We start from the raw sequence: 26,469 nt of genomic DNA on the forward strand, positions 1-26,469 counted from the left end.
CAAATAGATCAAGACAAAACCAAAAACATACAAAATATATGAAGTCCTTTTAGCTGACTTATTATCCTTGACAAGAGGCTTGCTCTGGAATGTCATTGTTATGCCCAGTGCCACTCCATTTTTGTCAGCATGTATCAATTCGTAAGAGCTGCTTAAGGGATTGAGTTTGTATTTGCTTTGCCTTCTAAGTCCTGGGGTTTTGTTCAGCTTAAAACTATAGAGATCAGTATACATTTTTAATAAATTAGCAGGAACTGAATGTATATTCAATGAATTCCCTGACTAAATGCACATATAAGCACACACAAGCACACACTCACATACACTCAGGTATACACACACAGTCATACACACACAAACACACATAAATGTCTCATTTAAAACAATTATTTCTAAAATTATTGATATTTGGGGCTTTTGTCATTTTTTAAAACATATATGACTTACACTCCATTTATTCAAATACAATGCATTGTTTGATAAATCTTGCAAAAATTTAGTTTATTGTCCACAACCACATATATAATAATTTATATTTCAAATTGATCTCATAGTCTATCCATGAGTAGGCATAAGTAGTTCAATAAACATTTGTCCACACTTAAATATTGAAACAGAGAAAACAACAATTCATACCACATCTCATCCCTAGATATATCCCACTTTACATCGGCGACCTATGCAGTGACTGCTCGGCTGCTTTTCCCTGAGTAGAGAGTGTTTTACTCTCAGAGAGATAAAAACACGTCTGTCGTGAGATCAACTGCTCCAAGGAAGTAAATAAAATGAAATTTATTTTTATAAACATTAGTTTATTTCATAAAAATACAAAAATATAAATATACATTTATAAAAATATGAGTGAATCAACACAAAGACATCTTTCCACTAAATAAATATGGCAGTAATAGTCACTCCTATTTCATTAGGTATATTTTCTTTCATATTAATTTACAAAGCAGTTGCACAATGTTTCGTTTCATAGTATATGTGACTGACAATCAGTTAAGAAAACATTTATAAAGTTCCTATACTAAGACAAGGCACAAAAAGCCTTTCAAGAATTTTTATTGATTATTAATGTGATATATTTTTCCAAGCTTATTAGGCAAAGAGGGTGAACAAGTTATTATTACTGTTTTAAAATCTATATCATTCATACTCATTCACAGAAACTTACTGATTAAGCAAACCCTTACTAGGACAACACTTATGTATTGTTTGGAGTTGTTATTTTAAAATTTTCCTCCAAAAAGGGACAACACAGGCCACTCAATCTGGTATCGAAGATACTGTTTCTACTAATGATGATGAAGTCATATAGGACTCAGTCCCGGTCACTGTCATTACCCCCATACATTTCTGCGAGTTTTTTGAACCGAGGTCCCCAGTCGCTAAGGTAATCATAATCCTGGTTGCAATCAGCCGTGAGAGATTCTAAGGAGCTGAGAGAATTGGCTACAGAATCATTCCCTTCATAGGCATAAGTGGCCAGGGAGTCGTAAGGCGGTGCACTTGGGTCTGAGTCGTTTTCTTTCAGTCTCCGGTGTATAAAATCTTGTACGTCAATATTTTCCCAGAGGGGTACAGTCCTCCTTATCTGAAAAATGGTTTCAGGCATGACATCTCTTCTAAGTTTACTGTCTTCTCTCGCTTCCGGATTCCGTAATGTGCCAATGTCAAAAGCCTGTGTGTCTTCCTCTCCACCTCCTTCGTCGTTATAGGTCACAATATTGTCCCGGACGTCATCCTTTGAAATGATCAGAGGCTCCTTTTTCCGTTGCCTCTTCAATGCAGCAAACAGTACAATTAGAGCTATTGATAAGAAATGAGGAGATAGTGAGACTCCATGAATAGAGTTAATATGCATAATTATAGTATACGTCAAGTTTGAATCATCTGGAGACATGGAACGATAGAGAGACACATAGCATCATTTGAGATAAAATAAAAACAAAATAAAAAGGTAAGAAATTAAAGACATGGAGATATTAAATTGTTACTAATTTACATTTGAAAGCCTATAGACTGGCATTGAAAAAATATATAATTACTATACTAGCTCAAGTAAAATTAACTGAAATGTTATCCTTACCAAATATACATTTACCTCAAATTTAATAATCAATGATTCAGTTGTCATCAAAGTGAATTTTACTTAAATAATAAAAGTTAGGGTTATGTACACAAATAGTTTCATAAAGAAGAATATAAATAAATTTCTTATATATATATTTATTATAAGCACACTCACAATTCATATATTTAATTGGATAATATATGCATATATATGAATACTGATTTTATCTTATTAAATATTGTACAAAGACTTATTTAAATTTCTTTAATGGTATGGTTATCAATGTTTTCTGAAAAATATGAAATGTGACTCTAAGACTTGAACATAATTTTCAAATTTCAAGTTGTTTAACTTGTACTAAAATGTTTCTTATTGAAGCCCATCATAACTAACAAGTTATATTCAAATTTGGGAATAAACTTAAATTTTTATTCTATTTATATATATTTTCTTTTTTAATATATATTTTCTTTATTTGCATTTCATGTTAGACACTTTCCTCATTTCCTCTCCAAATGTCCCATCCCATCCCTCCTCCCCCTGCTCACCAACCTACCCACTCCCATTCCTGTCCTGGCATTCCCCTACACTAGGGCATTGAGCCTTCTCAGGACCAAGGGCCTCTCCTCCCACTGATGTCCAACAATTTTAACCTCTGTTACATATGTGGCTGGAGCCATGGGTCTCTCCATGTGTACTCCTTGGTTGGTGGTTTAGTCCCTGGGAGCTATGGGAGTACTGGTTGGTTCATACTGTTGTTCCTTCTATTGGGTTGTAAACCCCTTCAGCTCCTTGGGTCCTTTCTCTAGCTCCTCCACTGGGGACCCTGTGCTCAGTCCAATGGTTGGCTGTGAGCATCCACCTCTGTATTTGTCAGGCACTGGCAGAGCCTCTCAGGAGACAGCTATATCAGGCTCTCTCAGCAAGCACTTGTTGGCATCCACAATAGTGTCTGGGTTTGGTGACTGTATATGGGATGATTATTTGTGTTCTTTACTATGCATATAATTAAATACTTCCATATACATTAAAACTGCTCTGTTCTCATTACAGTATTTAAATTGAATGCATATATTTGACAAACATTTTTCTAATAATACAATAGGATGTTAAACCCATGTATACCTCTCTCCTCTCCTCTCTCTCTCTCTCTCTCTCTCTCTCTCTCTCAGTGTGTGTGTATGTGTGTGTGTGTGGTCTGCAGGTTAACATTGAGGGTCTTCCTTAGTAACTAACGCTTTTCAGTGTCTTATGAATCCAGGTTTCTCACTGAACTAGGAGCTCACTATTTGATTAAACTGGCTGTCCGTCAAGCTTCTGCCTGTCTCCTTCCTCACTATTGCCCTTAGAGTAGTTAAGGCTAAAGATGTGCTCGCCCAGCCTTTGCCCTGGGTACCAGATTTCTAAATCTATGTTTCTAAATCTGTGTTTTTGTATGAAAAATATGTTACCAACTCCTATAAAATGCACTAAAATTAAAACATCAATATGATCTCTAAATCATTAAATTTATACTAGAAATCATGCCATCATTTCATTTATTCAAAAGACAAACAAATAAAACAGAATGTGATGAAAATATACTGTTAGAAAATTATTAAATAAGAAAAAAATTGTATCAAAACAGGAAAATTCTCAAAAATTTATTTAAACAGGGGAGAAACTGGAAAAAATGCATTTCATTTATTATAGGAAATCCAATGTTCTGCCAAAATTATTTCTGAGGCGGTCTTGATTATGCATGTTCGTAATTCCAGCATTTTTGAGCCTGGAGCATAAGCCTGGGCTGCACACTGAGATATTGTCTCAAAGGACAGAAGAGAAGTCAGATGAAAAGCATAATTCACTGAAAATAAGAAAAAAATTAGCTCCAAACTTTCCATTGCATTCCTTGAACTCTGATTTAACATTATTGCATGGTACTATTTTTTTTATTCTTTTTCGTGTTGGGCTTTGAGCATGTTAAAAAGCACTCTGCCACTGTATTAGCTCTCCAGGCCCATTGTTAATCTCAAATAAAGTCCGCCAAAAAGAGTTTGGGGACTTGACCTTTATTCAGGTTCATCCAGCAGGTATTAAAAATAAATGAAATACTCCTGTTTTAAAATATATGGCACTGTATGTTTTAGTAAAAGAAGAATAAAGAAATTAAGACTGAAATAGTTTAACATTCACTGAGTGTGGGTAATGAACAAAAAAAATGGAGTTACTTTGCAATGTAAAATTAAATGAGTGGAATTTTTTGGCCTTCTCTATGTTGTATATAAATACTAGATAAGTAAACCTACTTGTAAGCTTCCCTGGTATCAATTTATAATTCTTCAATTAAGTGGATCTGGGAGACATTCCTACTTATTTAGTTCTCTGTTCTGCTAGGTAAGAAATAGCTGCTTCATTGAATGGGTAGAAAATAAATATTTGGTGTATGGTAATACAATTCAGGCTATTTGGAAATTGCATCAGTATTTTCACCAATGTATGAATAGAATTTATTATTTATTCATTATATTCCTAACTACTGAAGCAGTATATATAAGCAATAAAACAAACTCGTAAACACTTTGTATTTTGTCATTTGACGGTTACTTTTAAACTTTATGATATTTCTTTAGTTAGGCTATACACTCTTTTACTATTCATTATTGTTACTGATTTTTTATTACTTATTTTTGTGTTTGTTTTCATAGAATTTGGTATTAGACCTAGGGCCTCTTATTGCTAAAATGAACTCCAAAATAAGGCATTCTTCTCAATTAAGATATTATGATAATTAAACCCATATGATTCACCACAGTGCCAGAGGTGTCTCTATGATCAAAATTTACAAAATCCCTGCCCTAAAATTTAGTTCCAAGATCAATTTTAAAGGAGTTGCCAAGAGAACAGTAATGGTGACATAAGTGTGTACCCCTCCCCCTTTTTAACTAGCCAGATGATGCTACTCAAAACGAATATTTTATACTCCCCTTTGTCAAATCCCTAGTGAAATCCTATAATAATATCTGGCCAAAGGGATTTTTATCCAGAGAGCTTGAAGGGATTTATAGTGTAAAGACGCCAGGCTACATGAACATTTGATCATAAACTTGGCCAGTTCTCCTGCCCTAAGTGTAAGTATTTTGGATGAGTACTTGATAGAAATAAGTTTTGGAGTGCTTTACAGTGAAACAACTGTTTAATTGAATTAAATCCTTGCTGTGTTAGTGTGGGCTTAGATAAAACGTGTGCTAACAGAAACGTGATTGGAAAGCACTGAGTGAGCCATCTGTGAGCCCCCTCTCGAAAGGACACCTTAAACGCTGTGGAGTGTTTGTTAGTTTGTTAGTGTGTTTGTTTGCTTTGTATGTTTCTTATAATAGTTCTCCGAAGAGTGTATCTTAAGGCGGTTATATTAATGTCTGGTATATTCCTATATACTTTACATTATTCATAAAAATGTTTTCGGTCACTCTTGGTTCTGAGTTTACAATAGAGATTTAAGGCAAAAAGAGCTATTAACCTGCCAGCAAAGGCACTTTAGAAACATCATTCAGGCATTGGGGACACAGCTCAGTGGGTAACTGGCTTGTTTCACAAGAATGAGGCTATTAGTTCTGATCCCCAGAAGATGCATACGAGACCAGACATGATGATAGAGTCCTGTAATTCCAGTATAGGAATTTGAGAAAGGATGTTCCCTGAGCTTTAGTAACCAGCAAGTGTCACAAGTCTGTGAACTCCAGGTTTAGTGAGAGGTCCAGTGTCAACACACAACTTGGAAAATAATGGATAAAGACACCCACTCGATGCTCACCTCAAGTCTGAACATATGAGTGCATGTTTAGGTGTGAAGTCTATACCAGTACACACAGACATGAAAATGCACAAGGAAAGATTTGCACCTGGTGCATCATTTAACAATTGCCAACTTGAGCAGATTGGGTAGGTTTAAATTAACCATTATGTCAAAGGTCATTAGAACCATAAGTGTAATACTTGTGTTATCATACTTTTTAAAGATTTATTTTATGTGAGTACAATGTTGGTCTCTTCTGACACACTAGCAGAGGGCATTGGATCCCATTACACATGGTTGTGAGCCGCCAAACAACAACAAAAAACCCCAAAACAAACAAACAAACAAAAAAACACCAACAACCCCCCAAAAAACAAACAATAAAACAAAACAATAAAACAAAGAAAGGGGTAGTATGATTTTTCTCATTCACAATAATTTTAGTAGAATGTTAAGTATGTGCAGTTTCATATACAGTATTCAGGCAATGGAAAAGACCACGGGGTTAGGAGAACCGAACAGAGAGATGTGCAGCTTACTAAGCAGGATGACGACACAAAGGAGAATAGCGATGAGTGCCCCTGTGCTCAGGCCTGCAGCAAGCATCAGAGCCTCCGCATTGCAGGACTGCATGTTCCCCAGGTTATCGCATGCGCACACACGGATCGTGAGTGTGCCAGTGCTGCTTTGAATAGGATAATCATTGTCGAAGATTAAAACTGGCAGTAGGTAGGTGTTCATTTTGTTGCGGCTGTATCCATCTTTTCGAGTTACAATTCCTGCTGTATTATCTGAAGAGGAAAAATAAATTATTAAGAAAATCTCCGTACTCATTTTCTTCCCTCCCTCCTTCTCCCTTTTTCTCCTTCTTTGGTCACTTCCTTACACCCTTACTTTCTGTGGTTGTTTGTTTGTTTGTTTGTTTTGTTTTGTTTTTGAGATACAGTATTATATAGCTCCGGCTAGCATCGACCTCATTAATATGGGCAATTGAACTTGTACACGTTGTTCCTGAGGTCACTTCCTAGGTGCTGGGCTGACAAAGGGTGCCACACCTTGCTTCATATTAAAGTTCAGTTCTTCTTCATAAAACGTTATACTGTATAGTTTTATAAATGTCCTTTACCTTTATTGTCTATAATTGTGAAGTTTGGGTTTAGAGGAAATTCTGGCACTGGCTCAAAGAAGAACTTGTGTCCTCGAGGAGGATCATCTTTGTCCATGACACTTATAGTTTGAATCAACTGAAACCAAAACATATTCATTAATTAAACCCTGAAAAATAGAAACAATATGTTGTACATTCAAGATCGTTTTAAGTAAGCACATCCATGACCATGACACTTATAGTTTGAATCAACTGAAACCAAAACACATTCATTAATTAAACCCAGAAAAATAGAAACAATATGTTGTTCATTCAAGATCGTTTTAAGTAAGCACATCTTATTGGGATCACATCCTCAGCTTACATTTTTTATTTAATTAAAAATGTACACTTATATATAATTTTCATAAAATCATTTTAATGGATCTAAGTAAGTTTCATATAAAAATAACACTTAATCAATAAAGAATATTATCTCTGAAGAGAAGTGTATGGGTTCATTCAGTGTATCATTTTCTAATAACCATCCCTCTTTAATAAAAACTTATTAATTCAACTAATACCATGCCTTTGCTAAAGTCCTGATGTTTCAACCTGATTTGTTTGTAATTTATTATGGCCCTGTTTATTTATCAGAAAATTTTTTTAACAAAACATAAAATGTACCTCTCCAGATGGCAAAATTAAGAAATAAAATGTAGGAGGATTAATAGCAATGCCCACATATTTTTAACTGTCTTATTGAGAAATACTTTAAATTTTAAACTTAAACTAAAAAAAATAATTAAATCACACAAAGCATTTAGATCACTCCTTGTTCTTCTGAACTACTCTATAGCAAAACATGATAAAAACACAATTACAACTGTTTATTAATACTCGAATATTTTATTCTTAAGACATTAGTAAATATAACTGAAAATCGGCTTAATTATAGCTGTATATGAAAGCCTTTGGTCATGCTCTAAATGAATTTATTTCCCTATAGCAACGATGAAAAATTATTTTAGGGACTCATATTTTAAAGATCACTATAATGACTTTAGTGAGTGTAAAAAAAGGAACATATGTAAGAACAACAGATAATGTCAGGCAAGTGAAGTAGTGAGTCCTGCCTTCTTAAAGATACATGTTTATAGCCCTGCAGTGGTGGTGCATACTTTTAATCCTAGCATTTGAAGAGCAGAGGCAGGTAGCTTTCCGAGTTCAAGGCCAGCCTGGTCTACAGAGTGAGTTCCAGGGCAGCCAGGGCTATACAGAGAAACCCTGTCTCAAAAAATGCCCTCCCCCAAAGGCCCTAAAAACAAACAAACAAAAACATGTTTATAAACTTCATAGTAATCGTTATTACCTGGCCAGACTTTGCATTTTCACAAACAAATGTTTCATAGTATGTGGCAAATTCCGGAGCATGATCATTTATATCAAGGATTCTGATGAAGACAGGAATTTGGCTACTTTGTTTTGGGTTATCTGCAACAAGAATTTCATGTGAGGTTTCAGGGCCTTGCAGGAAAGAAACCTTAAAGCCACAATCACCATGAGTAACTTAGTGGCCAATCCATTCCCTTTAGTCTCCAGCCCATTTGGATAGATGGCAAGTATGTTAACTTTATCACTTGTCCCAAAAATAAAACATATTAAAAGAGGAAAAATACAGTGGAGGAAAAGCAAGTAAAATAGAGAGCACCCATAAGCTCATGCATGAATTTTATCAGGCTAGGTGAAATTCAAATCCATAACTACTTGTAAAAGAATATAAAACTTTTCAAATGAATTATATGTTAATCTTTAAATAAAAATTAACACAAAGTTCTAACATCTAACTCATTTTCTTTCTTAGATATTGCCAATCTTGTAGCAATTTCAGAAGAGTATATTATTGTCATTTATTTGTTAATTTGGTGAAACACAAATATACCTACAACTTACTTATCTCTGTGGCTGTAATGGTGATGTTATGCCAAGGGGATGATTCCCGATCCAGGGGTTTCAGAGTGAAGATAGAACCGTTTTCTGAGTGAATACTGAAAACTCGGTCCATATCAGTATGGCGGTCCACAGAGTATCTGACAGGAAAGAAACTTGTAAATCCAGCCCTGTTTGAAATTAAACATATCATTCTCTATGCCCTAACGTTACGAGAAATTCTTAAATTGATATGGCAAAAACGTGAGTTGTAAGATGGTGAATTTCCGTTTTTGTTTGTTTGTTTTGTTTTTGTTTTATGCAAATGGATTTATTATGAAAAAAAATTGAAGCTCTAACTGTTCCCTTGCGAAGGTCAGGGTTGTGTGTTTAGAGGCATTGCATAAGTATAATGGGTAACGGTGTAAACCTTAGCGTATTAAGTGCTTCCTGGTTTCCTTAATTTTTCATAGCCTAGTGTTAAAATAGTTCTAGAATAAAGCCATATTAAACATGAAAGCCAGTAACGCTGAGAACATTGAATGTGGTGTAGAGTCGACAGAAAAAGTAAGAGCATCAAAGGATAAACATAGATCACACTGTCAGCTAGGGCACTGCTTATTTTTCTAGGTGTCTTCTTAAAGACTCTTAAAAGAATGTTGCAATCTGCTAAATTAGGGAGATTTGCAAAGTGCTGTTTATTTTATTGTAGTGGTTTACTTTTGTTTCTCTCTCTCTCTCTCTCTCTCTCTCTCTCTCTCTCTGTGTGTGTGTGTGTGTGTGTGTGTGTGTGTGTGTGTGTGTGTGTGTGTGTTTAATTTTTATCTTCTTGCTTGGGTATTTGTTTTCAGACAGGGGTTTCAGGTAGCCGAGGATGGTCACTCACCATTTAGCCCAGGCGGTCCATTGAGATCAGGTATTCCTGCCTTTGCTTTAAAAATATTGGACTTACAGTCATCTATTGGGTGGAACACAGGGCCCCTAATGAAGGAGCTAGAGACAGTACCCAAGGAGCTAAAGGGGTCTGCAACCCTATAGGAGAAACAACAATATGAACTAACTAACCAGTACCTCCAGAGGTCATGTCTCTAGTTGCATATGTAGCAGAAGAGGGCCTAGTGGGCCATCCATGGGAAGAGAGGCCCTTGGTATGAGAAGATCATATGCCCCAGTACAGGGGAATGCCAGGATCAGGAAGCTGGAGTGGGTGGGTTGGGGAGCAGGGAGGTGGGAGGGTATAGGGGGCTTTAAGGATAGCATTTGAAATGTAAATGAAGAAAATGTCTAATAAAAAAGAATAAAATTCAAAACAAACACATACTAATATATATATATACATATATATTGGACTTATTTTTTTGAGGCCTATTCTTTGTACGTACCCCAGGTTGGTGTCTAACTTTCAGTTCTCCTAACTCATCCTCTGCAGTCCTGGCACTAAAGGTACAGGCAGTGAACCCAGCATTGCGCTCTTGGTTATTGCTATAGGAATTATAAAACTTGATGGAAACTGAATGTAATGAAGTTCAGTTCTTTTAAGGACAATTTCTATTTTGTGTGCATGTATGCTAATGCTCTGCATGCATACTTGGTAATTTAGAGGCCAGAAGAGGAGAGTGGATCCCCTGTGACAGGAGTTACAGATAGAAGATTAAATCCTGCCAGACTGATGCTGAGAACAGACTGAAAGGGCAGTGTTCTCAACCATCAAGACATTTCTTATCCTTGCAAACTCAGTTTGTGGATGTAGTTTTACCAGTTTAATGCAATGTATGCGAGTACTTGCCAAATTTGACTCTAACTTATGAGGTTGTTATTTCAGTGTTTTCAATATTGCTGCATTACAGTTTTTGAGACTCTTAGAAATATGAACACCTACATCTGAGAAGGATAAAAGGCTAAAAACCAAGGACAATAATTATGTAGCTGCATATTTATTTACTACTTTTTGTTTGTTTGTTTGTTTGCTGTTATTGTTTTAGTGTGGTTTGGAGACAGAATTTCAGGGAGCCTGAGTTTCCAATGAACTCCCTGTGTAGCTGAGGCACACCACAAAACTATTATCTTATTAACACTTATCTCCCAGGTTCTGGAATTACCTCTATACCTACAAGATATTACTGCTAATTACTGAATGGATCACCTCAGTCATCAATATGAATTTTCAAAGTATGGCTAAATGGGAGATATAGCATTATATAAAAATGTGTTGTTTTGTCTTTTTTTTTTTCAAATTTCCATGTCTTCCTTAATTTTTATCAAGTGTTCTGACTTGTGAGATCAGGTAAATTAAATCAAAATGATATAAACAACATATTTGTATTGAATAAAATGTAATTCACAATGTTTACCTGTATATTTGTTTCTTCCTTGGTGGGAAAGGCCAATAGTTAGCCATTGTCTGATTATGTCTAAAATAGTCTTGTAATATTTTTCCCACTACTTGTAATGATGGACATGAAGAGGAAAAAAAAAGCCTTTTGTATACATTAGCTTTTCTCTAGAAATTAATATAAGGACTCTGATGAAAATCAATCATTCTAATATAAAAGTTACAGACTGAATCACTTCTATCTTATCAGGGACCAAAAGGAGTTGTGATCCCTTGCCAGGCCTCTACTTGGTTTACCCTTCAGCAGTCATGCTTTTCAGGTTATGAATTCACAGAGGAGAATCGTTTTGACAATTTGGAAATAAGCTCACTTTTTATCATTAACAACGCAAACTCCCTACTCTATTTTTAGATATTCCCCTCAGCAAAAATGATGTCCCATGAATTGTCAAAGCCCAGAGATAATATTCTTTCACATAGCAGCCAAGTTCTATTTTCAACACAGAATTAGAACATTGTGAGTTACCAATTAATAATAAGTACATTGAATTACCACAAATGACCAGGAAAAAGGCATTAAACACCTAACACTGAAGAAAAGTCATTTCTGTGTCCTAGTAAATGGTTTATAAAATCAATAGTATTTTATTGATTTGCCTTCACTGAATTTTGAGCAACTATCTGAAACAGACTACTTGCATAAAATTTCTGTGGGAATGACACCTGAAAAGAAAGTATACCCTTAGATGGGTGACATAAAAATCAAAATGCACACAATGTAACTCACTTGTCAACTCTGAGCTCAAAAATTTATTGCTTTAATTTTATGTTGTACAATCAAACATTAAACATATTAATAAAATCTTGAGTCTTTTAATATGCAATCCATAGAGGAACCAATTATAGATGAAACAGCTAGTGGTTGTGTCACTATGTCAAATTCTACCTCATTTTATTAGGTCAGTGTACACAGAATATGCTTTTCTTCTTTTTTCTTCATAGGGTAATTCTTTCCAGAAATGTGTTTCTCACAACTGTGTACAGTGAAAACACCATGTTCATGATTGAAATGGATGTTGACTATTTAATGAAACTACTTTTAGTTTCACAAAACATAATGAAAACAATATACAGAAAGTAATCATTTTATTTTTCTGACCACCATTATTATTTTCAGATAGACACGGTCTCAGGGCATCTCTGGCCTCCACAATGTATATAGAACTATCTAATCCAAAATGACTTCATATTTGTGATCCTCATATAAAGCTATATGTTGTTTTTTATATAGCTACCCGTGTCTCAGGATTAAACTTCAAGCACCACATCTGACTAGATTTTTTTTTTCCCCTCACAATGTTGTAAAAGAAGAAATCTGGGACACCCTCTGTGTATTGATCTTCCCATGGATTCGGTACAGCTCAACTTGCAATGTGCGCCCTTTACTGGTGCTAAACTCAATCCCTTGCCAATAAGTTTGTTTTGCTACTTACTTTTAATTGAAAGCAACTGAATTTCTTATACATACACACACACACACACACACACATATATATATACATATATATGTATATGTATATATATATATAAATTCACTGAACTTTAAAACTGCTGAACATAAAATAGGTGTGGATTGCGACAAGATGTTCTTACAAAAATGCATAAAATTATAACCAGTTAGAATTTGAGAGATCCAGAATGATTAATGAGGTGAAGTAGAGGTGGCAGCATCTGCTAACTGTGACAGTCAATTCATGTGGCCAGGAGCACATGTATTTAAGCCAATAGGCTTGATGCACAGATTTTGCTGGGTAGTGGGTATGAAATAATTCCTCCACTTCCCTTCAGAATGTGTTTTTGATGCTGATTTTATTCTCTCCGTTTTGGGATTCAGATTCACTCCCTTAATCTTTGTTGATTTGTTGTTGATTTTTCTTCCTGCTCATTGGAGATCTAAAGAAGATCTCATTACATTTTGCATTTTGGTGGATTTTGCTGTTTTCTATTTGCAGGTACAGTTTTATTTGTTGGCAGGTGTGGTGATATAATTGAAAGAACATCATAATTCTTGAGGATTTAGGATTTAGAAACAACATCTGAATCTCCCCCCCTCAAAAAAAAATCCAATCTCCCCCCCCAACAAAAATCCTGAGTTTTGACAAGAACTGGAAACTTACAAATATGTCACTAACAATGAAAAAAGTATGTACACTCTATTGTCAGCCTTTTAAGCAGAAACATCCCTTTGAGTTACTATATTTAGGATATAAATTTAGAAATATTCAAAATTATAAAGGTTCATGAATAATGTATTACTTGCAGTGCATTATTAATACAGAAAATTGTATGAAGGCATGTAGAGATTGGAAATCATCATTAACAGTATAACTATAAATAATGAGTCTATCATTTTAGAATATAGCACAAACCTATGGTATTTTATTGAAAAACAGCATTTAATAGAAAGGTGAAAATATGACTGATAGTGACTGGGTGGAGCATAAAATATTTTTTACTTACTATAAAACTGGACATATATACAAAAGACATGCCAGCATACAACAAGGAAACTTTCTCAGCTATGTTCATAGCAGCTTTATTCATAATAGCCAGAAACTCCCAACAACCTAAGTATCCCTCAACCAAAGAATGCGTAAAGAAAACATGATACATTGACACAATGGTGTGTTACTCCTCTGTTAAAGACAGCGATGTTATGACATTTGGAGGCAAATGGGTGGAAGTAGAAAAGATCATACTAAGTGAGGTAACCCAGACTCAAGAGAGAAATGCATGGTATGTGCTCATATATGAGTGATATTAGCTGTTAAGTAATGTAAATCCACAGACCCAGGGGATCTAAATAAGAAAGCATTCTCAAGTAGGAGGAGACATAAAAGTCAAAGTAAACGGGAAATCAAATAAATATAGTAGGTGGGAAGACAGGGGGAAGTCAGAAAGGAGAGTGGGGATGGGAACAATGGTGATCAGGTTGAGGAACAGTGGAAGGAGAGAACACTGGCAAAGACAACTGGAATGGGGCGGGGGAGCATTTTTGGGATGAGCTAGAAACCTGGTAGAGTGAACTCTCAGAGAACACCTAGGAGTCTATGAGAGAGAGCCTAGGTAAGACTCCTAGAAATGGAGTATATGAAGACTGAACCAGCCATCTTCTGTAACCAGGCAAGAATTCCAATGGAGGGATTGAGCTACCCACCTGCCACAAAATCTTCAACCTACAATTTGTCCTGCCACAGAATGATCTTGTACTGAGACTAGCATGGCCTTTGTGGGGACAGAGTGACATGGTTCCTTCTCCTGGGAGGGCCATTTGGTGTGAGCCTCCAGAAGTATTGACAGCTACTGTGGACATAAGGCTTGTTTGTGTAATAATGTACATATTTACTGGAAAACGCACCAGCAATGGAGCACTTTTTTTTAGTTAAGTATTTTCTTCATTTACATTTCAAATGCTATCCCAAAAGTCCCCCATACCCTCCCCCATTCCCCTACCCACCCACTCCCACTTCTTGGCCCTGGTGTTCCCCCTGTACTGGGGCATATAAAGTTTGCAAGACCAAGGAGCCTCTCTTCCCAATGATGGCCAACTAGGCCATCTGCTACATATGAAGCTAGAGACAAGAGCTCTGGGAGGTACTCGTTAGTTCATATTGTTGTTCCACCTATAGGGTTGCAGACCCCTTCAGCAACTTGGGTACTTTCTCTAGCTCGTCCATTGGGGGCCCTGTGTGCCTGGCAAACACAGAAGTGGATGCTCACAGTCCATTGGATGGAACGCAATGGATCTCTTAATTTCTGTGTCATATCTGCCTGTTAAGGTTAATGACTCCATGATAATTAGAAGCAGCAGGAGTCCAAAATTAAGGGTGTGGCTCTGTCTCTGCAAATGGTAAGCACTGGGACCTTCAGGACAGGCCATAAGGCTATGGGAAAGAGCTCTAAATGCATGAGTTGTAAAATATATAATTTCTCAACTATGTAAAAATAAGGATGCAATATAAGTTATATGAGGGGCTTCAGGAACCTAAAGGAACAAAAGCAGCTATGCTGTGAGCTGATTTGTTAGATCATTTCTAAGGAAGGAAGTAAAGAGATTTAAGGAGTGGTGATTGCAGATCCAACCCTGCTAAGTTTTTTGTTTATGCTTACAAAGGCAGATAGATTCCCCAGTTCAGGACTAGCATAGGACAGACCAAGGCTAGGTTCAGGTGTAGCAGAAATGGTAATTTCAGGGCAGGATCTCACCCAACTAGTTTATCATCTGTGCTTAACAAAGGTAGACAGAACTGTGAATTCTTTTGCAATGTTAAAAGAAATGTTTGCTTGCTGTCTTCTAAGAATTCCTGGAGTCTTGGGATGCTGATTTATAAGATAATCAAAAGGAAACCTGATGTAAATGACTAGATTAATATGTAAATAAAAGACAGGACCTGTGTTCTGCAGGAGATGAGCTATCCAGATAATTTTTTAGGATTAAAAAGAGAGAAATGACACAAGCAAGCAGGACATGGACAGAGAGTTCTCAGACTAGTAAGTAAGCAGAATATAATCAAAAAATATCCAGAGAGAAAGTAGAACATAGGAGCAGACTGGAAAAGCTGTATCAAGCAGAACATAGGACAGCTTGGACACATGATTTGACTTAGAGTTCTTCTTTTTGATGCTCCCAGACAGCCCATTCTCAGAACCCCTCTCCAAGCCAAGGAAGGTCCTCAACAATCTTGGGTAAATTTGGCAAGAAAGTGTATGAGTGTTCAACTAATAACTAGTCCAGCTTGAGACCTATGCCATGAATAGAAACCCAGCCTTCCACATTGATTGGATGGGCAGGACACAGATGCTGGAGTCATGACCAAAGACCTAGGATAGAAACAAACATGACTGGATAACTGGCATAAAAACAAAACAAAACAGAAGAAAACCACCACAAAAAGAATGTGATGCCTAAATTTAGAAGAATATAGATAGATGGTAGATAGATAGATAGATAGATAGATAGATAGATAGATAGATAGATAGATAGATAGAGATATGTACATGTGTGACTATGCATATGGTTTTATTTATATAAGCATCTTTGTAGATCACAAGAATATAAAGGAGTTTATGATGATGTTTGCTGTCCAGAAAACAGGTCATCTCAACTGGCTGATTCTGAATTCCTTCTCTGCTAATGTTAGTTCTACTGAACAACTACATAGACCCAAGTATCTTCACATCTTTCAAATTTTTGGAAAAATCTATCCATACACTTCTTCCTCTCTCTCATCATTTTCCTAGTCATGCACTTTCCAAATACCTGACCACCCAGTAAAGCTATTGGCTACATCCCACGGATAATGAACAATCACATATCTGGGCATTTCTTCATTCAAACAAAATTTATGACGATATGTATTGCCATCTTTGTCCATTGTGAAAATTTCCTCTCTTGTGTCTTTCAATTTGTTTTTCAGAAAGAGCTATAGTTGTCCACTTATGGATGGCCCTACATTTCACTTCTTTAGTCAACCCATCATAGGACATATCCCATGAGTCTATGAGTGCAGACTTGGCAGCAGACACTATTGTCATAGCAGTAAAAACCATAGATACTTGGGCAACTTCTTCATATTCCTTCTGAAAATGCTTATGTGCATATCATTTTTATTTGATAAAAGATTGCAATTGTACACATCCTACTTTATGGTTTGATTGGTCAGACAATACCTAGCTCATGATGTTTTATTCTGTTTGGCTGTTGTTTCTAGGAAGCCTGCTGTTTTCGGAAGAGCAAGTAAAGAGGAATAGATTTGGGGGAGAGTGGAGGTGTTGGAGGGATCTAGGAGAAGTAGAAGAAGGGGAAACTGTGGCCAGGATATATGCTATGAGTCAAGAATATATTTTCAATAAAAATGAAAAGAAGAGTCTTGAATTTTGTTGGATAGCCATCCTCTGATAGGCATATGTTACCAGAAACTTGAAAGTTGTTGCTAACACTTGTTGACTTGGTTAACCAGCATAATGCCATCAATATAGTGTAACCATGTGATGTTTTTAAAAGAAACTGATCACCAAGATTCCTCCAAACAATGTATGTTACATGGATGATTAGTTAGTATATCCTTGAGGTAAAACTGCAAAGGTGTATTCCTGACCTTTCAACTGAAAGCAAACTGATTCTTATGGTCTTTATGTTCAGGAACCAAGAAACATATTTTCTAAATCAATAGCTATATATCATGTATCAGAAACATATTAGTCTGCTCAAGTTACAACATCACATCTGGTACAGCCACTGCAACTGGAGTTCATTGATTTATTGAGTTTCTTAGAGTCAACTGTCATTCTCTATGGTCAATATGTCTTCTGTACTGGCCAGAGCAGGAGAGTTAAAAAGATGTTGTGGGAACCACTAGCCCTATATTTTCCAAGTCCTTGATGAAAACACTGATATTTTACTATTCCTCCAAGGATGTGAGTGTTTGGGATTCATTATTTTTCCTGGCAAAGACAACTCAAAAAGCTTCCTTTGATTTTTCTAAGTGTATGATGTGTCATTGTACAGGTAAGGACACATCTTCTACCATCTTCTAAATATATCTAGCCAAACTGCACATTCTAACACTGAGAATATAACCACAGGAAATGATTAGAGACACACTGGTCCTACTGTGAATCAGATTTCACATAAAACTCTATTAATTCTCTTAACAACATAAGCCTCTACTGTAACTGGGGAGGGGGCTCACAGTGTTTCTTGGGGTCCCCAGAAAACAGCATCAATTCAGAACCAAGGTTCAGTAGGTGATTGTTCCCATCCCCCAGTGTTAGCATTCCATCTAAACTACACCTACAGTTACCTGACAACAGCCAGGTATGCTCCTCCTCAAAGTTTCCTGGCCACAGCCAGGTAGGACTAACTCACTATAAAAGGGTCTGCTTGGCCCCTCCTCCCTCTCTTGCTCTCTCTTGTTCTCTTGGGATCTTCCCTTACCCCTCCCTTCCCTACTCCCTTCCTCCTTCTCTCCAAGTGTTCATGGCTGGCGTCTACTTCTCTAATCTCTCTCTCTCTCTCTCTCTCTCTCTCTCTCTCTCTCTCTCTCTCTCTCTCTCTCTCTGCCTCTACGACCCTCTTAAATCCCCTTTCCATTCCCTGAATAAACTATTCTATACTGTAACATTCTACACCATCATGTGGCTGGTCCTTCAGGGGGAAGGGATGCCTCTGCATGGGCCTGCTAAGATACACTCTTCCCCCATACCTCACCTCACCTCCATAGAACATATCCCTTTATCTCTCTTGATCTTTGTATAAACACATCACCAGGTGTACAATTATCTCTGAGGAAGCCCATATGTTCCTTTGGGGGAAGGATTGGAGAAAGTTTATCAGTAAAACTCTGAGGGATTTTAACAAGACCCTTCCTCAGGGAAACCTGACAATCATTTCATTCAAGTGATTCTGGATCTTCACACTGGCTCAAGTAAATTACTTCACATGGTTGAGTTTCCTTTTGTCCATGATCCAATATAAACTTTCTGTCATTTGCTTGTGAATGTTTCTGGTTGTGCATATCAAACAAAATGTAGTGGGCTTCTTATCTCTTTCATGTATGGAAACATAGTGATTAATTAAGCAGCAAAGGGCCATATGATTCATGCCACCATAAAAACCACCAAATTGTGCTGCTCATTTTGGATCGTTCTGAATATTTCTTTGCTCATGCTATGCATTACAATAGCTATGATCATTTTGCCTTTGGCAATTCAGTAGTGCCATGTGACCAAGCTACAGGCATGTGGGAGAGATTGAAGGGGTACAGGTTGCAGGGGCGTGCATTAAACCCATTACATTTAATTCATCTAACTGAGAAGGAGCTTCCATGTCTCTAAGGTCTGTAACAAGGAAATGGGTGACAAAGAAACTCTTCAAATATGTTGGTATCCACTTTTCCATTTTGTGTCTTACTGAATTAGTGAAAGGCATGTCTTCTGGGCCTTCCCATTTTGGAAGATCAAGTTTCTCAGTGTAACCAGTCTAAAATTGCAGTTCCCCAAGACTTACAGTCTTCACTTCATCAACACTAAACCAGGGAATATCTAGCATTTCCTTTTCAGGGATATCTAATTCTTATTTTAATTGGTAATTTAATTTATTTACATTTCACATGTTATCCTCCTTCCCAGTTTCCCCTCCACAAGCCTATTCCCTCCCCCTGCCTCTATGAGTGTGCTCCCCCATCCACATACCCATTCCTGCCTCAGTGTCCTAACATTCCTCTACCTCGGATCATCTAGCCTCCACAGGACCAAACTGATCCCCTCTAATTGATGTCAGATAAGGTAATCCTCTATTACAGCTGGAGCCATGGGTCCTCTCATGTGTACTCTTTGGTTGGTGGTTTAGTCCCTAGGAGCTTTGGGGGAGTGGGAGTCTTGTTGGTTGATATTGTTCTTCCTATGGAGTTGCAAACCCCTTCAGCTTTTTCAGTCCTTGCCCTAACTCCTCCATTGGGGGTCCCCATGCTCAGTCTGATCGTTGGCTGTGAGCATCTGCATCTATATTAGTCAGAAATACCATGCTCCTATCAGCAAGTGCTTTCTTGGCATCACCAAAAGTGTCTGGGCTTGTTATCTGTGTATGAGATGGATCCCCAGGTGGGGCAGTCTCTCAATGGCCTTTCTTTCAATCTCTGCTCCACTCTTTGTCCCTGTACTTCCTTTTGACAGGAGGAATTCTGGATCAATATTTTTTAGGTGGGTGGGTGGTTCTTTCCCTCAAACAGGTTCTATTCCTATTCACTGGATATGGTCTCTACATGTTCTCTCTCCCCTTAGCTGGGTATTTGGCTACTGTCTTTCCTGTTGGGTCCTAGGAATCTCTTAGGTCCCTGGCATCTGGGAAATTCTAGTGGCTACCTCCAGTTACCCCTCCCCACTGCTAAAACTCTCCTTTCAAATTTCTGACCCTCTGTACTTCCCCCATATCCTCCAGTATCTGAACCTATCCCACTTTTTCCCTCCCTTTCCTGTCTCCCTCACAGATCTCTCTCTACCTCTATGTTATTCTTATTATTTCTTTCTCTGATTTCCCTCACCCTTAGCTGGCAAGTCTGTTCCTTCATTGACATTATAGCCTACTTCTTGGGGATTTCCATTCATACTGAAGACCAGATGAGACATCTAACTATTGGACTGAACAATTAATGGATGTCAGGAGCCATAATAAGACAAGGTAATAACTAGCAGATGATCTTCCTGAGATGGTGTGCTTCAGATTATAATATAATCCATGACAGATTTGCTCTCATTGACAAGGCCAAGGAGAATTATTTCTGCTATTTTCCCTGTTATTATTAATTATTTCCTGTTATTATTAATTATTTCTGCTAATATTTTTCCTGTTATTATAAACATACATAACAATCACTATGCATTAGCCCATCCCTTTTGAGCAGATCTATGAAGATATACTGTATTATAGTAATGATATATAGACAAATAGATGACTTAAGTCCTAATGGTGATCCTATAAGAATTTTTAAAATTATATCAGTGATCATTAAGCTCTTTTATAGTGGGACTGCTATTAGATCCTTTACTGATAGTGAAAAGTACAATGAGAACTCTTTCAGTATTTCATGTGTCACCAGTTAATTTCTGTAAGGTAGTAAACCAAACTTTCTCCTACTCAGAGCACATATCAAGAGTTTGTAAAACAATTAACCAAAGGTCATAAAAAGGGATCTAACGATTTATCATAGGTTCTAGGACAGAAAATAAAATATTGACTGGGCTTATCTATACAAAGCTTCACTAATAACTTAGTTATGGTTTTCGAATTTCACTGAACCTGTGGAGCTATGACAGATGATACACGTTTAGTGAGATAATTACTAATTGATATGCATATAAACATTCTCTGTTGTAGACTTCTAATTCAATTTATTATTTGATATTTTGTGAAAATGTGATGAACTTTTTAACATGTGATCATGTGTTCTGAAAGATGTATAAGTACTAAGGACAAAGAGAAAGAGAAGAAGAGATTTTTTTTTTCCTTTTTCCATTTAGAAATTTTTTCCCCTTTCCCTGCTTAAGATCTTTCCTCCTTTCTTCTTAGATAGATTTCATAGGAAACTTTTTACAATTTAGGAATAAGTGCTATAATCACTTTTCAACATAGCAGGCTGAAAGTTAGTCTTACAGTCTCTGCTGAGATAGAGCAAATGCCACATTACTTAATACTTCGCTGTTAGGCTACAGGTGTCAATTGCCTAAATCAGCTTTTTACTCAGAAGGAGCAAGTTTCCAGGATTTTTATAGGTTATCATCAGCATTTCAGTACAGTTAGAGAGTTAGAAAATCCAGAGATCTTCAGACTTTAAAGCCACACCAGAGTCCTACTCTGTGCCCCTGCCACTACCCTCTCTGAGCTGGGAGGCTCCCCTCTCAACCCCACACCCTCACTGAATACTTGAACATTCTTATCATAGGAAACAAGTGTTGGCTTAGCTGATCCATAGCCTGTAAGCTTCTCAGATAAATGCCGTATGTAATGTATGTATGTATGTATGTATGTATGTATATATGGTATGTATGTATATATGTTTGTTTGTGTGTATAATCCCAAATTTTTTCTGTTGCTTATGTTCCTTTAGAGAACCCTGAATAATACACATGCTAAACTCATACACAGTAAAATATAAATGAATTCATAAATAATATCAGTATAAAAGTATTGTATGTATGTCTCATATTTTCTATATCATCCCACAAATACCTACCCCTATATGAATACCATTCATCTATATGAATTATTAACTCAATCACATTAGAAATATATTTACATATTTTTAACTAGTATTTTAAATCATAGTAAATATTTTTTAAACACCATATATAATTTGGCTAAAGAGCAGAACTATCAAGATAAAGTTTTAAAGGACTTTCATGTATAAAAATATATTTAACACGATACCTTATGCTGGATACAATACTAATATGTGTTAAGTATGTAAAAATTAACCCAAATATCTGCACCATGGCCTAGGCTCATTTGTTACAGTGTCTAGAGAGCAAAATGATGACTTGAATTCAATCACTACCATCAAACTAAAAGGCAGGCACATAGCTATAAATTCAGCACTATGAGGGTTGGGGACAGTATGTAATCCTGAGGACTTGCTGAATAGTTCAAATACACAAATTGTCAAAAATCCACATTCAATGAGAAATACCATCTCAAAAGTGAGAGGGAAACACACTGAGAAGTCAGACACAAGACATGGATGTGCATATATACCCTAATATGCACATGCAAGAAAACTCCTCATCCTTCTCTCTGTATGTCCAAAAATGAGATTGATTATGGTTATTTTTGGTTTTCACTTGGCTGATTTCTTTTTTGAATCATTGCTATGCTGTTTAGAGTCTACTGATATTTGGAATTGACAGTAATTGAAACTATTTGAAATTACATAATTTTATTTGTTTGATTAGCATAGAAAAGGCAAATTCCATCTTCAAATGTTAAAGAGTTTAATAATTTATTTGAAACTAATTCTATATGGGCAAAACTGTTAAGGATTTGAATCAGAAGAAAAACTTCTTAACATTTAATTTGAGACAGAGCATCTATAGATGATAAAATTGTCTAATAATTATCATGAAGTAATGGAATAAATAACACTAATTTTTAAAAATTTCTAATCCTTAAAAAAATTGAAACACTCAGAAGGGAGAGAGAGAAAAGGGAGGTCAAGAGAACAAGACCCTCAGAACTAACTAAGCATGGCACATATGAACTCATAAAGACAGAGGCAAATCTATTTGTATATTTATTAATCAATGTTTATAAAAATATTTAAATTTTAGAAACACTGCTTTCTTAAATGGAGAATCAACTGATCAAGTTTGGAAAATATTATGCCTTACTAATTGATAATACTTTAACATTTTGTTATGTAGTATTTTATTGTCTACTTTAACAGAGTATTTTTCTACAAATATTTATAAAGAAGTTAGTACAAAGTTTCTGTTCCAGATATTTATTTTAGATATTTATTGTACATATTTTAGTATAAATCATCAGATATTTAGCTATTTACATAATCTCTTGTGTTTTTAAATGTATTTACTAAAAATTTAAATTTATACTATAAGGCATAGAGGCAATTAACATTAACAATTAGGAGATGAGAATCTGTGTCTGAGTCTAAAATTGACATCCTGTCTATATTTTTAGATACTAGTTTTTCTGCCATAGAGAAATTACCTAAATGCCCAGTGTTTTAGTACTATTACTTTTGATACAGTGTCATAATATCATCTACCTTATGTGGTTCTAAGACTCACACGGTGCCTAATTTTTGGAGCAATCAGAAGAGACCAGAGGTGATCTCTAGATGGATCTTTAGGATGTATTTATTGCTGTGACTCACCGTGCATAATAATATGACTCAAATTTTACATAAGTATTAAAATTGATTGAATGTTTACACAAATAGATACATGCTTTTCAGGTTCTTACTTTATTATGTTGTTCATGGCATCTGGGTCATATGCTGTGACTTGTCCGATGATGCTCCCCTCCTTCACATCTTCATCCACTTCCATCAAGTAAGAGAGCTTACTGAACACAGGGGGCTCATCTACATCTTCCACAGATATCTTAACCATGGCTGAGTCTTTGAAAGGTCCAAGGTGTAAGAATCGAGGATCAGGGTGGGTATTACTTGCATCTACTCTTAAAGTGTACAACATTTTCTTTTCAAAATCTAAATTCTGAGTTTAAAGAAAGTAACAAATGTTAGGATATATCTGAAGATAGCAATCGTTGACAATATGAATGTTTAAAAACATTTTAAAATTTATTATCAAGTAGTGCTAAGTAACTACGCTAATTATGGCTTAGTCATTTTGAACAATGACCTTGTGCATTCTCTTTATGCTTATACAAGATAACTCTCCTGGAACGCAAAATAAACTGACATCCATTTGGTAATTCACTCCAATTTTTCTAGGCACAGTTAAATGAAGTATTATCTAAATCAATACTGATTAAATTGTAGCATTATTTAAGCTAAATATTATTAAATCAGAAGAGTGACTAAAACATACATCTAGAATAAATTTTATATTTTATCAACATGAGTATTTATTAAAAGAAAGAAATAAAGTAGGGAAACATGAAAATAATGAGTGATAACTGTATTGGTCTTCATCTTGTTGCAGATCATTCTCAAATATTCAATTCAAAATTAGGAAGATATATACAAACAAGAACATCTTACAGAGCATCCTCTGATACTTTGTCTGCTAATCCCCAGGTATGAGGTATCAAGGTCAATTCTAGCTCTTAGTTCTTCATCGTTTTTTTTTTTTTTTTTTTCATTTATTTTATATAGACAATCACACTTGCAATGAAAGGTTTGAGAAAAGCATGGCATATCCATGATTGATCAGTGTTTATTGTTCATACATTGGAGAAATACACAGCAAGCACCCTGGTGTTTACTATGAGTGTGATTCTTGTCTATTGCATGCACAGCCCTTTGAGCATGAGCAGCAGCATCTCTCAGGAACAATGTATCACTTATTTGAAGAAAAATCAGTTTTCCTACTTTCTGTGGTTGATGGATAGCAAATAGAGGATGATAAAAAGTATATCCAGAGTTGTTTTTCTCTGTACTGAAAAGCAACAAAAAACTAAAGAGCACTTAGAGAAAATAGAAAGACAGGCAAAAGACACCTGTTTGACAGTTATGATCCCTTCCTGTGTATCTTTGTCAGTGATCACATCAAACATGTCTGATCCTTCTCCTTCTGAAATGCTATATTCCAGCTCGGCATTCTCCCCCATGTCTGGGTCATTGGCTTTTATCCTTCCAAGATGAGTTCCAAGAGGTGCCGACTCCAGAGAATTAAACTGATAAGTGCCTGCAAAGTAAAAAACATAGCTTCCTTCACTTTCAACTTAGGATGACACAAATTTTCTATTTCCATTTAAGTAAAGTGATCTAAATTGAGAGACATTTTCATCATATTGAATTGTATGCTGTCAAAAGGTATAGATTGGTGGAGTGGAAAAATAATGCATAAAAGGTAAAATTTCTCAGTTTGTACATGAGAAATTTAAGTTCCAGAAAGATTAAAGAATGTCCCATGTTGTTTAAGGAGCACACAAAAGCCTGGGATAGGAATGCAAACCATCAGGTATACCAACCATGATAACCAATTGCTTGTTACTCAATTATGATTTTTGATATTTTAATCACACACTTTATCCACACTTAAATAATAGTTAGAGTGAGATTTTTCTATTAATGAAGTTTCCATTATTTGAAATATTATACCTTCATTCTTTTATTCTAAGTTCTAGAAAAGTAATTTTCAAGCAGTAATGTCTTTATTAGAGTTGTTTCTGCTCAAATATTTTAACTTTAATGTCTTTGAGTAGCATATTTTCCATGTTTAATACAAATCAGGACATACATCACAGTTTGTTCTTCTGTTTTGACAAGCATCTCATTTACAAATTCTCTATAAATGTGTAAATATGAAAATTGAAAATAATTAAAGAAATATACTTAAAAGTGGGTACTGGGCATATCATAAACCCAAAGGTTTTCTGTAGTGGCCTATTTAGACCTTATAAAGGTAAATTATTTTCAGTAGATAGGCCAAAGAAAGTTATCTTGCTGAGTTTTGAAAAAAATACTACAAAACACAGTGTCTTTGACTTCAAAGTCTCATCTTTTCCCAGTGATTTCTGTGGTTAGAAATCGCAGGTTTTAAATTTACTGTGGAATTTCCCAAACTTTATTATGAAGCCTTGGTCAGTGAAACAGGAAAATTGTGGTATTAATTAATTCACATTTTTTAGAGGAATTCATGTAGTAGTCAATTTAGTTCACTGACCAGCCCTCAGCATTTAATTATTATTATATTGAACACAGATCTTCTGTTAGTATGGATAACAGAACAGCAGTGTGATAATTCATCCAGTTATACACTTAGTTTATATTTTTGAGACTCCAAATGGAAAGTTTAGATGACAACTAGAAGAAATGTATTGATCTTCAATTTTCAGTAAATTAAATAACACTAAAATTTAACATGTTGTTACATACTAGGTAACTTCAATACTAATAATATGATCATCATCAAGTTTTCATGACTTTTAAAGTAAACCAAAAGGATAGTAAAATGCTGCCAATTTAACCCACATACATTACTTTAAATATAGATCCTGTTTTCAG

The 26,469-nt window shown here is 35.7% G+C and overlaps 1 protein-coding gene across 1 annotated transcript in view; it reads right to left on the reverse strand.

The window, feature by feature from the left end:
- Positions 1–495: 495 nt before the first annotated feature.
- The window catches only part of Cdh9 (cadherin 9), a 121,157-nt gene continuing 95,183 nt past the window's right edge, over positions 496–26,469 (reverse strand). Inside the window, exons 6-12 of the mRNA XM_021183074.3 lie at positions 24,960–25,147; positions 23,739–23,992; positions 8,896–9,032; positions 8,315–8,436; positions 6,982–7,099; positions 6,395–6,646; positions 496–1,815 (exon numbers count right to left, since the gene is read on the reverse strand). Of these exons, the coding sequence (XP_021038733.1) occupies positions 1,328–1,815; positions 6,395–6,646; positions 6,982–7,099; positions 8,315–8,436; positions 8,896–9,032; positions 23,739–23,992; positions 24,960–25,147 (1,559 nt within the window). The 3' untranslated portion in view covers positions 496–1,327. The remainder of the gene's footprint in view (positions 1,816–6,394; positions 6,647–6,981; positions 7,100–8,314; positions 8,437–8,895; positions 9,033–23,738; positions 23,993–24,959; positions 25,148–26,469) is intronic.

The sequence above is a fragment of the Mus caroli genome, unplaced genomic scaffold (genome assembly GCF_978045245.1).
Source record: "Mus caroli unplaced genomic scaffold, Mus_caroli_1 scaffold_16, whole genome shotgun sequence".
NCBI classification, from domain to species: Eukaryota; Metazoa; Chordata; class Mammalia; order Rodentia; family Muridae; genus Mus; species Mus caroli.